Source organism: Eurytemora carolleeae, unplaced genomic scaffold (assembly GCF_000591075.1).
Source record: "Eurytemora carolleeae unplaced genomic scaffold, Eaff_2.0 scaffold608, whole genome shotgun sequence".
NCBI classification, from domain to species: Eukaryota; Metazoa; Arthropoda; class Copepoda; order Calanoida; family Temoridae; genus Eurytemora; species Eurytemora carolleeae.
The window spans coordinates 22,269-38,461 of record NW_019396527.1 but is presented as its reverse complement, the minus strand read 5'-3'; the positions used below and the strand labels follow the sequence as shown (position 1 = coordinate 38,461).

Genomic DNA, 16,193 nt, shown 5'->3' with positions numbered 1-16,193 from the left:
TAATCAAAAAATTGGCTTAGGTGTACAACATCTGGTTGCAAATATATAGGGATTAGAACATTTGAGTTTGGTTCAAAAACTCAATTCCTTTGGTGTATTAATATAAGTTAAAAAAATTGTAAATATTAAATATTTTTTTCAGAAATAAAACATTTTAATATTTAATATTTTTAGAGATTCATTTTTACTCACTGCATGTTCTAACCTTCAAGCTAACACCTATAGATGTATTTATTTTCTTTGAGAAATATAGCATTTCTATACATTTTCCCACAATGACCTTGGAGCGTGGTCAAGCTATCGCTGATGCACCAGCGGTCACTGGATTAAAGCAGCAACTAGTGTTGTTTAATAATTAGTAAATACTTCTGGATAAAAAAAATATATTTTATACTGAATTATCTTATCACATTGCCTTGAAATTGAATCAATGTTAAAAAATCTTTTTTAAAATCACATTTATAATTTTCTCCAGAAGAAGAAGAATAGAAACCACTGTTAACCTATCCAAACTGAGAGGAGTGTTGAAGGTTACTAACATTATGCTTCCTTATCTCCGATATTCCTTTAATATTCCTCGTCACCTTCTGATAGTGAGTAATCTTGTCGCAGGACCTCGACAGTTCGTCGATAAAATCCTCGTCATGAGTAATAATGACCAGCTGGAAGTCCCGGAACTCTGACTGCCTATTTGCTATGTTGGACAGGGCCAGAGCCAAGCTTTCAATATTCTCCCTAAAAATACATAAGTAAAGGATTCCCGTCTTCACTCTCTCTTTATATACAGTAATGAGGGAGGAATACCACAAGCCTTACAGAATTGTCATTCAGTACCGAGCCACCCCTCTACAGTTTACTTTACTTTACTACTTTTTTATATTTTTTCCGTAAGAAACTTAAGTTTTAATCAAAGATTACAACAAACAAATCTGAAATGCTCTTCCCTCTTAAAACTAATTTATGTCTCTGTCTAAAAGTATGACTAAAATGTAGGGGATAGAATGGATAATTGGTCTTAGTTCATTGAAGCATTAATACCGACCTATCCAGATTAGTAGTTGGTTCATCTAGAGCTATAATACCGACCTATCCAGATTAGTAGTTGGTTCATCTAGAGCTATAATACCGACCTATCCAGATTAGTAGTTGGTTCATCTAGAGCTATAATACCACAGTTTTCAGCAAAAGTTTCAGCCAAAGCCAATCGTATAATCAAGCATGACAAAACCTAAAATAATAAAAATGTTTGCTTCTTTGGTAAAATTAAAGATGTGTCTTATGATAAAAACAAGAGTAGGATTATCATTATTCAGGGTGGTTTAAATATTGAGTACAGGGCAGGGTGTCCTAATAAACGTGAAAATTAAGGGACAACTTAAATGTCATCATTAATTTCCGATATTTGATAAGCAACAAAGACAGTACCTAAAAAGAATGACTAACCCCTTAATGGACATTTAGAGAATAGGTGAATTTAATATTTATTTTTTTTTTTTACTATAATACCGATATATTTGAGTTACTGAAAAAAAATGTTGCGTGGATTAAAGATTATATTACGACATTAAGACGGGTCTCTTATGCTAAATGAGACACTCTGTCGAAAAGAAGATGGAAGAAAGTGATATTTTGGAAAATTTAGGATTTAGAAGTTTTTACCTTCTGACCAGCAGAACATCTTCCTCGCATATCCATCTCCACCTCGTTCTTCACCATGACAACCCTGAACATGATTATCAGGTTCGCTCCGACATGTTACATGGTATTGGGTTATCTAACCCTGAAAACAGAACTTGATGCGAACATTTTTTAAGTAGAAAAGTAGAAAGTCTAGAACTTTCTATTAAGTAAAACTTTTTTTTAAGTTCGAGGAAGTTAACCTGTAATTATAACTCCTTCTCTTCTCAGCTCCTCCAGTCTGGATATCTCCGTCATCTGTCTTGATCTCAATATAATCAATATCATTTCCCCTGAACAATATAATGAATATCTCCTTCTCTCTTGTTTTCAATATAGTCAATATCATTTCCCCTGAACAATACAAGGAATATCTCCATCTGTCTTGATCTCAATATAGTCAATATCATTTCCCCGGCAAAATACAAGGAATATCTTCATCATCTGTCTTGATCTCAATATAATCAATATCATTTCTCCTTAACAATACATGGATATCTCCATCTGTCTTGATCTCAATATAATCAATATTATTGACAAAGTAATGTCTGGTACATTTCAAATGGCGCCATGGAATTTGTCCTACAAGGCTTCGAAAACTTAATTTTGTCCTACAAGGCTTCGGAAACTTAATTTTGTCCTACAAGGAGGGAGGAATATTTTTTCCGGATTATTCGTACATGCTTAAAACCAATCAAGTTGGGAATGCGTCAAATATTGGCAGAAAATTCCCAACTCGTCTTATTTCTGTATTGAGCAGAGTCAAGATGTAAGGAACACTGTTGAACTCGAAGAGAGGGGAACAAATGATTGGGGTTCAAAGAACCATATATACACCAAGGTTAACACAACCTCACGTGTTTACTGGAAGTGACTAGAGTTGAGACGAGGTAACTGTAAAGCTGCTGCTATAACAGGTGTCGAACCTGAGGACGGCTCGGGATCTACAGTCTACCCTTTCATCCGTCCGCTGCCTCTAACATGACCAAGGATAATATCTTAAAGCCGGAAAGTGCTACAGTACAGCAGGCTCTTGAATATGTAGCCTTGCCTCCCGGGGTTGTTCTAGGAGAGATGATGAACACGCTGAGCAGGAACGGACAATCCAAAGTCAGGGAATGCATGCATTCGAACACTCTAGCGCGGCGTGCATATATTTTATGGTGTGTAAGACAAATGATTTTTTCCCCGCTCTGTAGGACAAGTGATGTTTCTTCCGCTCTGTAGGACAAATAATATATAGAACAAATGATTTGTAGGACAAATGACATAACGCCATTAAAATTATTTAAAATTTAAATATTAAATGTATTCAGAATTTAATCAATGGTTTATCCCTTGCATTTTAGCGCAATCAGTCTCTTCTAAACACCAATAAAAACATTTATTGTCTTGGATCCCTTAATTTTTATTAACGAGTATTGATGCCTTGAAGTCAAGAAGTTTTGATTTATGAGTGTAAATATTTCACCTGTATGTTGCTCTCCACATCTCCCTTATAATACTATTCACAACCTAGCATTAAAAGAGTAAAATAAAATCAAGAATTATTAAATCTGAATTTTGAACAATGAATACTGACCCTCATCTTATCCTTGTGGAAGCTCATGATGGCGAAGTCTAGAGCAGTGTAATACTTGTTCAAATCCTTGATTGCCATCTCAGTTGTACTGTGCTCCACGGCAGATATGTAATACTTCCTGAAATCATATCAGGCAGGAACGTAAACCCAAAATGAATTTACTTAATCAGTTTGCAATGACCCAACTTTAAACATTGGATTATGAGAACTAATTAATCGATTTTGTTAATAACTGACTTTCTTTTTGTATAATTTTTTAGAATCTTAAATTCTGCGTTAACGAATATCTAGGCCAGGATGATGCTTAATTTAAGATTAAGATCAATTCTAGAATTAGGAACGGGATAAGAGTAATTACAATAACTTAACGACTTTTATTAAGGTTAAGGTTAAGGCTTAGGCTAAGGTTAAGGCAAAGGCTAAGGTTAAGGATCCGGATCAGGATAATAATTAAGATCTAGATCAGGTCCAGAATTATGATAAGGATCAGGAATAAGATCATAATCTTGATTGATTAGGTTTTGGTTTTATAATAAGTGTATTTAGGGTTACCTGGAAGCATCTTTCAGTTTCGGATGATTTAATTCTTTCTCCACCTCCTTCAAGACCTTCTTCATTTCAGCAATCTTCCCAGTATTGGAGCTGTACGCTGAATCCAGAGAATATTTATGTTTTAACAAACTTTTCCTTCTCTCTGCAATTGCAGCAAAATCTGTGTTTGCTAATCCCTCCTTGTACTTTCGGATTTCTTCCTCATGCATATCCTCCTCCTTCTTTAACTTCCTCAGTCTAATATTGTCGTTGAGGTTTCTTTTGATATTTTCTTGGTTTCCAACCTCCAAGTGGATTTTTGCCAATTCATCCTCATTTAAAGCTTTCTCTACTCTGCCTTGCTCCTGCTCCGCTTCTAGTTTTAGTCTTTCATCTTTCTTCTCTGCTATTTTCTCGTTAGTGTTGGTTTTCTTAAACTCGGAGATCGTTTTCTCTAGTTTGTTGAGATCAAGGATCTGGTTTTGTATGAATCTCTCTTCCCCCTGGAGAACTTGAAGTTCTCCGTCCTTCTCCTTCTGAAACTTGACTTTTTCCTTCTCGCAAGCCTCTAGACTCAACCTGAGGGGTTCTAACTCCTCCTTAGCCTGCTCTATCTCCTGCTGTATTTCAACTACGCGCTTCTCCATCTCCGTCTTCCTCTCTAGAGTGTGGGACCTTTGCTGCTGCTTCCCCTCTATCTCCAACTTCTTGTTGGTCAACTTGTTACAGCTGCCCTCAAGCTCGTTTATGAGCTTACTGTGACTATTGAATTCATCCTGGTCCTTGTTGCATTCCTTTCTTAATTGTTTGAGCTCGGAGCTAACCTGCTTCTCCTCCCTTCTCACCAGCTCTAATCCTCGCTCCGTGTTATAGTTTGGGCAGGACTGCTGGAGATCAGTTCTACTCTCGTTTAATACGTTAAGTTCTCTGGTTAGATTATCCAACAGCTGAACATCCTCTGCTATACTCTTCAGTTGTTCTCTCTCCTCTAGATCTCTAGTCCAAACCTCCTCCTCCATATCCTTCTTCTTCTGCAACTCTTTCACCTCCTCTTCCAGGGTTTTCACCTGGTTCTCCTTGTCCGTGATCTCCTGTCTTACTTGCTTCAGCGCATAATAGTCTGGGGATATCTTCTGCAGGTTTTCATATCTATCCTCCTCCTTCTTAACTTTCTTCTCCAGACTCTGCGCTTTCTTAGGAATCTCTGAAATTAAACTCTTGAGATCAGCTTTCAATTCTTCAGCCTCTATTTTCTCATGGAACTGCCTGTGGCAGGTGGGACAGGCGGGGTCGGACATCTTCTCCAGGTTGTCTAATAACTCCTTGTAGGTAAACTTACCAGCTTCCTTCACCTGTAAATCCTTCCTGAGCAACTCCAGACTATCCTTGGTCTTCAGCAACTCACTTTCTAGATCTTCGTCCCCGACCAGTGTTTCTCCAATCCTGGATAAATATTCCTTCTCTTTTCTAAGTTTCTTCCCTCTCTCCTGCTTCAGAGCAACCTTGGTCTCATTCTTCGAGGTAATCGAGTTTTCAATCTTCTGTCTCAATAAATCATTTTTACTCACAGCCTTCTCATTCTTCTCAACACAGTCCTGATACACCTCCTTTAACCTTTTAAACTCTGGGACAGTTTTAAACAGGTCTAGGAAAATACTGTTTCTTTTACTACCAATTCGTTTACGTTTCTCTTCTTTAGTTTTTATATCATTCTCCATATATTCCAGTTTTTGAACTGTAGACTGAATCTCTTCCAGAGATACCAATTCTTCTTTCAGAGATTCTTCTCTCTTCTCCAGAACCTGGATCTTACTCCGGGAGTCTTTTATCTTCCTCTGTAGGGATTCAAGATCTACTTTATCCCTCGCTCTTTCCAGTTCCTCATTCTTACCCTCCCAATCTTTTTTGATTTGGTTTAGAAGATCTCCTGCTCCCTCCAGCTCTGAAAGTTCACGTCGAATCTTGGCGATCTTTGCCTTAGTCTCCATAAGGTCGGTTAGTCCTCTTTTCTTCTTCTCCTCTAATGTTGCTCTCTGCTGTTTAATCTCATCCGTTCCATCATTCATCTTCTCCTCCTTTTCCTTCCTGTCCGCCTTGAACTTATTGATCTTGGAGAGGATTTTCTCCTCTTCTCGCCTCAGAGCATCCTCGAAATTTTCCGGTTTAATATTTATTCCAAACTTCTCCTCCGCTGCCGAGAGCAGAGCTAATCTCTCCTCCTCATCCTTCTCATTCTTACTTTTGTCAGAGAAAAGGCAACCCAGACTTGCAACAATTTTCTAAAAAACGATCCAATAAACCAAAAAGGTGAATAGTGCATAATGACCATTGACTAAGGGTAGGCCATAAGAGAATTTATTCTGGAATACACAATGAACTCGGTTTCGGTAGCTAAACACTGGTTTAGCAGTCTGTTTACAAACAATCTAATTAGACTAATGTCGAAACAATTAAAGTTTCGATATGAAAAGGCCCGACAAAGAGGGTAGTTAGAAGGGGCTCTTTTCTTTTTAACGCAGATCTATACATATATTTCCCTTAAGAAACCCGTTTTTATGTCCAGTTAGGTATTGCTTTGTAGGTAAAGATCTCAGCAGTCAGCACACGACCAAATTTGAGAGGGCAGTTAAAAAAAGGGGGGGGCTCTTTTCTTTTAAACGCAGATCTATACATATATTTCCCTTGTATGTCTGTTTGTTTGTCCGTGTATTCCATATCTTAAAATACCGGGTTCAATGTTTCGGTTCAAGTCCAGTTTCGGATGCGTTCGTTTACAAACAACCAATATATAATTATTCAGCCATCGCAAATGACAAGTTACTGAATATTCACCTGTATTTTATGATCAATGATCCGTTCGTTATGCTTGAGTGTCTCCAACCTCTCTTTGATCTGGTTCAACTTAATCTTATTCTCCTCCTCCGAACCTTCACATTTACTCAGCTTTCTCTTAATATCATCCTCAGACATGGAGGCAGGAAAAATCTCCGAAACCTAGAAAAAGATAAAATTTCTAAAACTTGTTCTCCCCGTAATTTTAACTTGTTTCTTGTTTGTTTCTTTATTAAGTTTACAATATATTGTCCCAGAGTTAACACAGGATGGTTGATTTATTATGTAAATTCATTCAATCAAATACTGCAAGGATATAAAAACCCTGCATTACTTTAAAACTTCTTGGATTCAAATTTTAAATGCCTTAGAAAAAAAAACTTTTTCACCCGGGGATCAAGAAATTGAAAATGCGTGAAATATTTCTCAATAAATTGAAATAATTTGAACTCCTGATTATTACCTTGAACTCAAGATCTGTTCTCTCTCTTCTTGAATATTTGAGTTTAGTTTCCGCTTCAGTGAGTTTACTGTGCAGATGGCTAAACCCCTTCTCCTCTTCAATTATCTTATCAAATAAATTATTTTCAATCTTATTCTCAAAATAATTTTTTACATACAACCAGCTAGAAATGTTCAATGTTTAGTTGCTATTCATTTTAAAATTAATTTAGCGTTTTTATGTCGAAAGCGTTCCAGATAATACTGGATTAACTCAAAGCAATAATGCAATTTTCTATTTTCTGTATGCGAACAGCAGAAGTTAACAAAAATACCTTATGTAGTTCTTCCTCTAAAGGTTTCAGTTCTTCCAATATTTGATCAACCTCATCTTCAGTTCTCTTTAATTCTTTCATCTTTTTTCGTTTATCCTCTTTTTTATCAAAACATGTCTCCTTATCTTCCCTAAAAAGAAGAAGAATAAAAAAATTTTAAAAATAAAGCTGTTGAAAATAAATCATTGACTAAAATAACAAGAACAAGAGCAATATAAAGAAAAACGAAACGGAATTGACAATGATTTGGAAATTTGACAATGGCAATGGCATTGATTAACAATTATGACAATGTGCAATGACAATAAAGATAGCATGAATATTTTAAATAACAAAAAAACGTTTTAATTATTGGCAGACCCATCTATCAGATAAACTTTAAACATAAACATTCCCCCCCCCCATTCAATATATTTGGTAAAATGTAAATGTACTTACTTGTAGAATCCCATGCAGGTCTTTTTATGCTTTGCATCTTCCCTCAGTTTTTTTATCACGTCCTTGATAGAATTCAAGCAGTTCTTGTACTTTGCAGAGTTAAAGATCTCATCAAACTTATCTAGGTAGAGTACAGAGTACAAAGTACACAGTAGAATGTTCATGGTAGAGAGTATATTGTAGAAAGGAAAAAGTTTTCTTTATGTTTTGATAATCTACAAAAATTAAAATACCTTTAACTTTCTTTCCTTCCTCTAGAGGCCAGTTAGAGTCCTCTTGGTGACAGAAGATAACGTAGTTTAGAATAGGTTTAGATACTCCTAGAGCCATCAGCATATCAGAATCCACATCAGCACACTACATAAAATAACAGAGTTAAGAAAAGGTTTAGATACTCCTAGAGTGGTCATAAGCAGCAATTTAAAACCTTCAAAGCAATGTGCTTAGGCGGCGAGTCGGGCATCAGTGGTGTTAGGTCAGGTCTCAAGGGCATTCTTATATAGGGATCGAATCACTTTTCTTAAACTCTACACTCCGTTTATTAGAATTCGCTATTCCAGCTTGGTCACCCTGGACAAGTCCGATATAGAAATATTAGAAAAAGTTCAGAGAAGAGCAGTAAATCTTATTGATGATCTACAAGGTGTAGGAGTTGGGTATATTGTCCCTTGAGAAACGTAGAAAAATATTTTACATTATCCAAACCTATAAGATATTGTCAGGAATCGACCAGGTAGACAACAATATATGGTTCAGAACAGAAGGAACAGAGATTGACAAGTATAACAGCTTATTGCAAAAATCTGATTCCAAGCAGATCTAAGACTGAGATGAGGCATAAATTTTTCTCCAACAGAGTTGTAAACACATGGAATAGACTCCGAACACAAGTTAGGACACTGAACTCTTTTAAAAAACTACTCGATATGACAGACATTTATGCTTGCGCCAGGAGGAGTGAGTTAAACCCTACAGCGTGACCTCTACAAGATGACCGGATCACAACTCCAGATGATACTACAGAAATTCCCCTCATGTTTCTACCTGGAGCTCTGGGAATAACTCATCAAGTAAGCAAGTAAGTAATAAACTTTAAGCAACTCCAAGAAAATTGTCCGTCTACAAGTGGTTTTTGGGAGGCTTTGATAAGGCAAATAAGATGATAAACAAAATATTAGAAAATTATTTCTTATCTCCCTAAATCGAAAAACTTGAAGGAAAGAGAAGATGACTCCACGACAAAAGGTGCAATAAGCGTTTCACGTCAAGTCGAACAAAACGGTATTATAAGATCCGCGCGTTGGATTCGCAACATGTTGGATTCCTGGATTCTAATGAAATGGATCCTAAACACTGCAAAGACACTTGAGAAATGTGCGCTGAGTGCTCTTTGTCTAGTCGTTCACTTAACAATAATACTAAACCAACCTTACTGCTGATACTTGTGGATTCTTTTGGTCCAAGCTTTGTTGTTATTGTGGTGTCCATCGTCTTCATTTGTATCTTTTTTATCTGTTGCGTAGCTTCAAGCGATCTAAATATTCGAATTCACGAAATCCTCAAAATAATAATTTTTCCTGATTTGTTTTTAATGAACTGACCTCGATATTATCTTATCCTGCTTCCCAATAGATTTAAACAGAAGCTTGACTTGAGCTGGAAAAAAAGTATTTTATATGAATAAAAAAACAATTATTAGAAGAAAAAGGTTCAAACAGACTGTCGACCCAAGAGGTGCATTAAATGCATGCCCGATTCACAACGGCACTTTTTAAACCTTTATCCGAGCAATAATAAGGAAGATATCAATATTTTCCACATAAAAAATGTTAGATTCTGAAAACTTACTTTATTTAAAGAGAAAACATTTGAAAATTATCAATATTCAGAGAGGAAAAAGGATATCTTTATAATTTTACAAACTAAGGTTTAAATGGTGCCGTTGTGAATCGTGAAAACCCACGAACATTATTAATGAAGGGTCACTTGAAAAATGTCGACGATCCCTGTTTTTAAATGTGTTTATCTACCTCTTACTGTGGACTCTCTCGCCATTTTAGGATCGTGGACAAAACTGACTCCTCTGGTAGATCCAGGGGGAGCATCCCCAGTAGTAACATACTTCAAGCATTCTATTATTGTCGTCTTCCCGCAACCATTCTAGTATATAACATAGATTCTAGTATATAACATAAATTCTAGTATATAACATAGATTATAGTCGTCTTCCCACAACCATTCTAGTATATAACATAGATTATAGTCATCTAGTCACAACCATTCTAGTATATAACATAGATTATAGTCATCTAGTCAAAACCATTTTAGTATATAACATAGATTATAGTCGTCTTCCCGCAACCATTCTAGTATATAACATAGATTATAGTCATCTTCCCACAACCATTCTGGTATATAACATAGATTATAGTCGTCATCCCACAACCATTCTAGTATATAATATAGATTATAGCAGTCATTCCACAACCATTCTGGTATATAACATAGATTATAGTCGTCATCCCACAACCATTCTTGTATATAACATAGATTATAGTCGTCATCCCACAACCATTCTAGTATATAACATAGATTATAGTCGTCATCCCACAACCATTCTAGTATATAACATAGATTATAGTCGTCTTTCCACAGCCATTCTAGTATATAATATAGATTATAGTCGTCATCCCACAACTATTCTAGTATATAACATAGATTATAGTCGTCATCCCGCAACCATTTTAGTATATAACATAGATTATAGTCGTCTTTCCACAACCATTCCAGTAGAACAAAGATTAAAGTCGTCTTATTCCAACAATATTTTAGCCCGAAAAGTACCCATAAAAGTACTAAGATAATTGTACGAGAACTGAAATTTTCTGCCCTAGGAGTAGAGAAAGAGGACTCTCCTCTTACCTCTCCTAGGATAAGTGTAAGAGGACTAGTTTACCCTGTCCTAGTGTAAGAATAAGGACTAAGATAAGCTGTCCTAGAATAAGAGTAAAAGGACTATAATTACCAGTCCTAGAATAAGAGTAAGAGGACTAGGGTTACCTGTCCTAGAATTAGAGAAAGAGGATTAGGATTACCTGTCCTAGAATAAGAGTAAGAGGACTAGGATTACCTGCCTTAGAATAAGAGTAAGAGGACTAGGATTACCTCTCCTAAAATAAGAGCAAGAGGACTAGGATTACCTGTTCTAGAATAAGAGTAAGAGGACTAAGATTACCAGTCCTAAAATAAGAGTAAGAGGACTAGAATTACCTGTCCTAGAATAAAAGTAAGAGGACTAGGATTACCTGTACTAGAATAAGAGTAAGAGGACTAGGATTACCTGTCCTAGAATAAGAGTAAGAGGACTAGGATTGCCTGTCCTAGAATAAGAGTAAGAGGACTAGGATTACCTGTCCTAGAATAAGAGTAAGAGGACTAGGATTACCTGTCCTAGAATAAGAGTAAGAGGACTAAAGAACTCTACGGTTTGACGGTCCTCTGACCGAGGACCAAAACTCCGGATCCCTTGAAGCTGAAGTTTCTCTATACGAGCCATTTTAGATCATTATCTGAAATTTCAACAAAATAATAATTTTACTAAAAGTTAATCGTTTCAGATACTTTTTTGAACTATAATCACAAACTATTACATACACCATAAATAGATAGAATATTCTTAATCGAATTCAGGATTAAGTTTGTTTTGTAAATTTTGTTTCTGATATTTTTTTTATTTACAAAAAAAATGTTAATGTGAGTTGATAATTTTGATATATTTTATTGATTCTTGTTAATTTATACTTTATTTTATTTAACTATAATTCTATATTAATTAACAATAAAGATCACTTAAAAGTTGTTGCTGTTTGCTGTTTATTGACTTTGATTTGATCAATATTAACTTTGATTTAAACGAATAATTTTGTTTATAATGTCACAGGAGCATTTATTACACAGAACAAAATCCGTGATGACAATATTGGGTTTACTCCGAGTCTTGTTTAACCAGGAGCGCACGGTTCGGTTGCATCTCCTGGTACAGGAGTGCTCCAGGTCGGAGAAACAATGGAAGATAATCGTACTCAGCTGTGGAGTAAATACTCCTTGAGAGATAAATAACAGGCCCTTGGGTCGCTCATCTAAACCCTGGTAAACAAAGGAAAATATTGAAGCAAATTTATATTATATGTTTTTTATCAAATATAATTTAGAATAGTACTGCTCAAACATTTACTTTATTAAGAAATTATACACTTGAGAAAAATATTATTTTTTGTTGTTGTTCAGGGGCTGTAAAGTGTAGATCTAATTTTAAGTGACCCTCCAATGGAAGAATGGCATGTCCGATTCACACTGGTTTATTAAAACCTTTGTCTGAGCATAGATGATGGAGTTATCCCTCTTTTAATATCTTAAAATTGTTTATTTTCGATTGCGGTTCTTAAGCAAAATAATTGCAGATTATGCAGAAGGAGAGAAAACAGAAAAATTATAATAATTTGAATCTTTTTTAAGTAGAAAAATTACGAAATCTTCCTTCTTATTGACCCAGATGAACAGAGAAAACGAACTGTCAAATCAAATAAAATCAGGCTTTTAGGGAGGTCCTACTTTCCACGATTCAATCTCGAGATGACTTTACTAAATCGAACACTCGAAATTACGTCTACAGTTCCTTTCAAAGGAACATTCACGAATTCACGCATTCGAAATTATCGATAAAACAGCCTTAAAATTCTAAAACCTGCCTTAGTCAGAAATCTTTTAAGTTTAGCTGAACTGGTTGTATTAGCCCAGGGGTTCGGAGCTAGATACCTAGGCCAGAACAATCTTGATATAGGTCTAGGATGAAAACAGATCACCTGAAGGAGTCAAAATTAAAACAAATGATGAACGTTGTATATACAATTATACATTAATTATTTGTAAAAATGATAGATAGCTAAATAGACAAAGACATGAAAAAAACCAATAATTGATAAATGCACAGAGATAAAATTATATAAATAAAAAGACAAATATTTATAAAAAATAATAAAAACTAAATAAAACAAAAAACTATTTTTTTTATTTTGAAAGAAAAAAATCGAACATTTTTTGCCTTTCCTACAAAAATTCAGCCAATTTTATCCAGCCGTTAAATAATGACAATGACAATGACAATGACAATGACAATGACAATGACAATGACAATGACAATGACAACAATGACAATGACAATGACAATGACAATGACAATGACAATGACAATGACAATGACAATGACAACGACCAATGACAATGACAGTATGACAATGACAATGACAATGACAATGACAATGAGAATGTATGTATGTAATTATATCTTTGTGTGTGAATAGATTTTTATAATAATCCTTCGTAAATACTGAATAACCCTCTAGATTTATTACCTGGAACCTAAACGAGTTCATAAAATCTAATGAAACCTCTCCTGGATCTTGAGGACAGGGACAAATACTCTCTCCAAACTCCTTAACCAGAAATTCATTCAAATAAAAACTAATTGATGAATTTGAAATAATTTTTGTTTGAAAATATAAAGATGTTGAAATCAAGGATATCTATTCTAACCTGTTTAACATGGTTCTCTAGCTCCATATTATTCTCCGGAGTAAAGTTATAAAGATGTTGAAAATCAAGGATAACTATTTCACCAGGATTCTCCTATGATACAAGTTTGATTAAAAAAATTAATAATAGAAGTAATATTGATAAAAAATCTTGGAATCAAAATCAAATCAAATCAAATCAGACTCTCAGAGTGTCCTCCTTAAGAGGTCTAAACTTAGTAAAAATAGTTAAAACGCTAGATAAGAGTAGAAATAAACGCATATATTGATGAACAGACATACATGATAAATGTAACAAATAAAAAAATTATTTGTTAAATGTATGTATTAAAAACTCAATTGCCTCAGTTTCAATATTTTGTCCAGACAATTCAAAATCAGTGAACTTGAGTAGTAATATCAAAATTATCAACATTTAGTGTCATCCAACATTGTAAAATTTGAGATAAAAACTTTTAAAATTTTCTGTGTACAAAACATCAAATTCAGGGAAAATCGAATTTTTACTGTAACATTATCTTTAACTTATGTTGTTGAAAAATAAAAAAATTATCTTCATAACATAAAATTTAAACTAAAATTACTAGTTTTCATATCAAAACCCCTCGTCTCGCTCACTACGTTTCACTCGGTGCTTCTGATTTTTTTGTTCCTATTTAGAGATTTTTGTGAACCCCTGAATCTGGCCCCCCCCTGGCTAAACTCCTGTGTACGCCCCTGAATTTTCCTCCTCAATATGCAATATACGTCCTTAAATGGTCCTTAATTTGCCTCCTCAATAAAAATCTTCAATGTGCGTCCTCAATATACGTCCTCTATGTGCTTTCCTGAAAGTGCGTCCGAAAAAGCGTCCTAATCTTTCTCTTTTTTAGAACTTGATTGCCAGCAAATACGAGGGACACCTAGAAGTGCCTAATTCTAATATGATCCCTAACATGGGAACCCAGCTTTGTATGGAAACAAAAAATTTGTTATAAAAGTCAACCCATTTAATTCCCGAGGTTCTACCGAGTTCCCCAATCATAATTTGAGGCAAATCAAGGTCAAGGGGTTCCCGAGTTATAATCATACATACAAACAGACAGACAAACAAACAACTAGAGGTTACCTGTTACCTGAAGAAATAGTTTAATTTTACTAAGTATATTTTGTATAGGTTCTCCGAACAGACAATGGATTATAACGAACTCATCATTGACAGCAACTAACCTTAATTATTATCAAACTTAGCTTTTACATGATATTTTCTCCAAGTTTTGCTTTAAAGGGAGGGTTCACAAACTCCTTTAAACAATTACATACGTGCACAATTCACAATAAAAAATCAATATTATTATCATTACATTTATTTCTAAAGTATTCTGCATGAACTCAGTATTTTTTATTTACCTTATGTCAAAATATCTGATACCGTTCTCTAGCTGATAAACTACATCCTTGTGCTGAGTAAAACTCCATCTTAGAATTAGAAAAATTTAAATTTAATCAAAATTATCATATTTTTTTTCATTTTCATTGATTACATGAAGCAACGAGTTAAAAACCATAACTTTGCATCATACTTGATGGAAGTTATTTATTTTAATTTATATATAGATTTAATCAATTAATAAGTAAAACTGATTCCTAACAGTTACTGACGGCTTGGATTTCATCCCATATAATTCAAAGTTATAATTTACAAGGGGTTTGAATGGAGTGCGTTCTGAGTGCTTTTGTCAAGTAATAGACTTCTAAATGGGCACTGTTGGACATGTCATTTACACAGACTGATCCAAAGTGCTGCAAGGCTAGCACAAGGAAGTAAGAAATAGTTAAGTAGGAGAATATGAGAGAGAGACTTTCTAACATAGCCAGAGAACCCAGAGTTTACATACAGGGTGTCCCACATCATATTAGACCGAGAACGGGTCTAAATTACGATTTTCGGGACTAATTAGAAAATTTATTAAGAATGAATCATTCTGAAAAATAACATAAGGCTTATATAAGAATTTTCTTGCGGAGAATGATAAGTTTTTCGAGTATTAAGGGTTTATTTCGGTGTTAAAGATTGGAAATAATCTAATATGATATGTGACGCTCTGTAGCATGAAAGGAAAGGATAGACGTAAGAGGGAAAAAATGGGAAACAATATTGTTTGAAAAAATGTCTAACGGAGAAAAAGGGCAGAAGGACACAACTCAATTGTATCTGAAGTTAAAATTTTCTTTAAGCCATTAGTAACTTCACGCAAATGCGTTTAACAAAAATCATTATCGTTTATCCAAACTCAATAGTTAAGGAAAAATAGTATGCAAGATCAGCCCGCGTAAAGCAAGTGTTCACTATGGTTTATAGGGTAACCCATAGTCAAGTAATTAAGACAACGAAGCAACGTAAAAAGTTGGAATACACGTCTTTTAATCAATCTTGAGTAATACAAATAATAGAAAGACTTNAATAATAGAAACACTTGTAAGAAGTATCAAAAATTGTTCAGGTGTATTTTAAAAGAAACCTATTTTTACATTTCTTTCTCAAAGTGTCTTAAAATGGATGGAATTTTAAAAATCATTGTTTACCTATAAAGGATATGTTGCGCTATCCGAGGGAAATCCTTTGCAAGTTTTCTAATTAACTCTGGTTGATCAGGACCTAGTAGAGAAGAGAATAATCAATACAACGCTAGACCCAGATACAGAAAACAGTTTGCATCTACTTCTCAATTTATGCTTTACCTACCTATTACACAACCTGGATCCATCCCTACCTGTACACAACCG

General features: G+C 34.6%; 2 protein-coding genes across 7 annotated transcripts in view; both read right to left on the bottom strand.

Annotated features, from left to right (window-relative positions):
- Window positions 1–366: 366 nt before the first annotated feature.
- LOC111704887 (DNA repair protein RAD50) lies at window positions 367–11,433 on the bottom strand. 2 transcript variants are annotated; one of them, XM_023477268.1, is made up of 16 exons: window positions 11,282–11,433; window positions 9,867–9,996; window positions 9,438–9,492; window positions 9,265–9,370; window positions 8,070–8,193; window positions 7,837–7,957; window positions 7,399–7,528; window positions 7,086–7,190; window positions 6,623–6,784; window positions 3,812–6,069; window positions 3,260–3,377; window positions 3,149–3,192; window positions 1,881–1,970; window positions 1,660–1,723; window positions 1,131–1,228; window positions 367–735 (listed from the first exon to the last, which is right to left on the bottom strand). In XM_023477268.1, exons 1-16 carry the CDS (start codon window positions 11,390–11,392, stop codon window positions 504–506), a joined length of 3,948 nt encoding a protein of 1,315 aa, XP_023333036.1. In that variant the 5' UTR covers window positions 11,393–11,433; the 3' UTR covers window positions 367–503. The 2 variants fall into 2 exon arrangements, with proteins under 2 accessions (XP_023333036.1, XP_023333037.1); XM_023477269.1 differs by lacking the exons at window positions 367–735; window positions 1,131–1,228; window positions 1,660–1,723; window positions 1,881–1,970 and adding an exon at window positions 2,069–2,156.
- Window positions 11,405–16,193, bottom strand: part of LOC111704890 (PI-PLC X domain-containing protein 3) — a 5,680-nt gene continuing 891 nt past the window's right edge. For all 5 annotated transcript variants that reach the window (XM_023477273.1, XM_023477272.1, XM_023477275.1 and 2 more), the window contains 7 exons: window positions 15,993–16,065; window positions 14,817–14,885; window positions 14,543–14,636; window positions 13,429–13,521; window positions 13,248–13,328; window positions 12,585–12,698; window positions 11,405–11,982 (listed from right to left, as the gene is read on the bottom strand). In XM_023477273.1, the coding sequence (XP_023333041.1) occupies window positions 11,734–11,982; window positions 12,585–12,698; window positions 13,248–13,328; window positions 13,429–13,521; window positions 14,543–14,636; window positions 14,817–14,885; window positions 15,993–16,065 (773 nt within the window). In that variant the 3' untranslated portion in view covers window positions 11,405–11,733. The remainder of the gene's footprint in view (window positions 11,983–12,584; window positions 12,699–13,247; window positions 13,329–13,428; window positions 13,522–14,542; window positions 14,637–14,816; window positions 14,886–15,992; window positions 16,066–16,193) is intronic.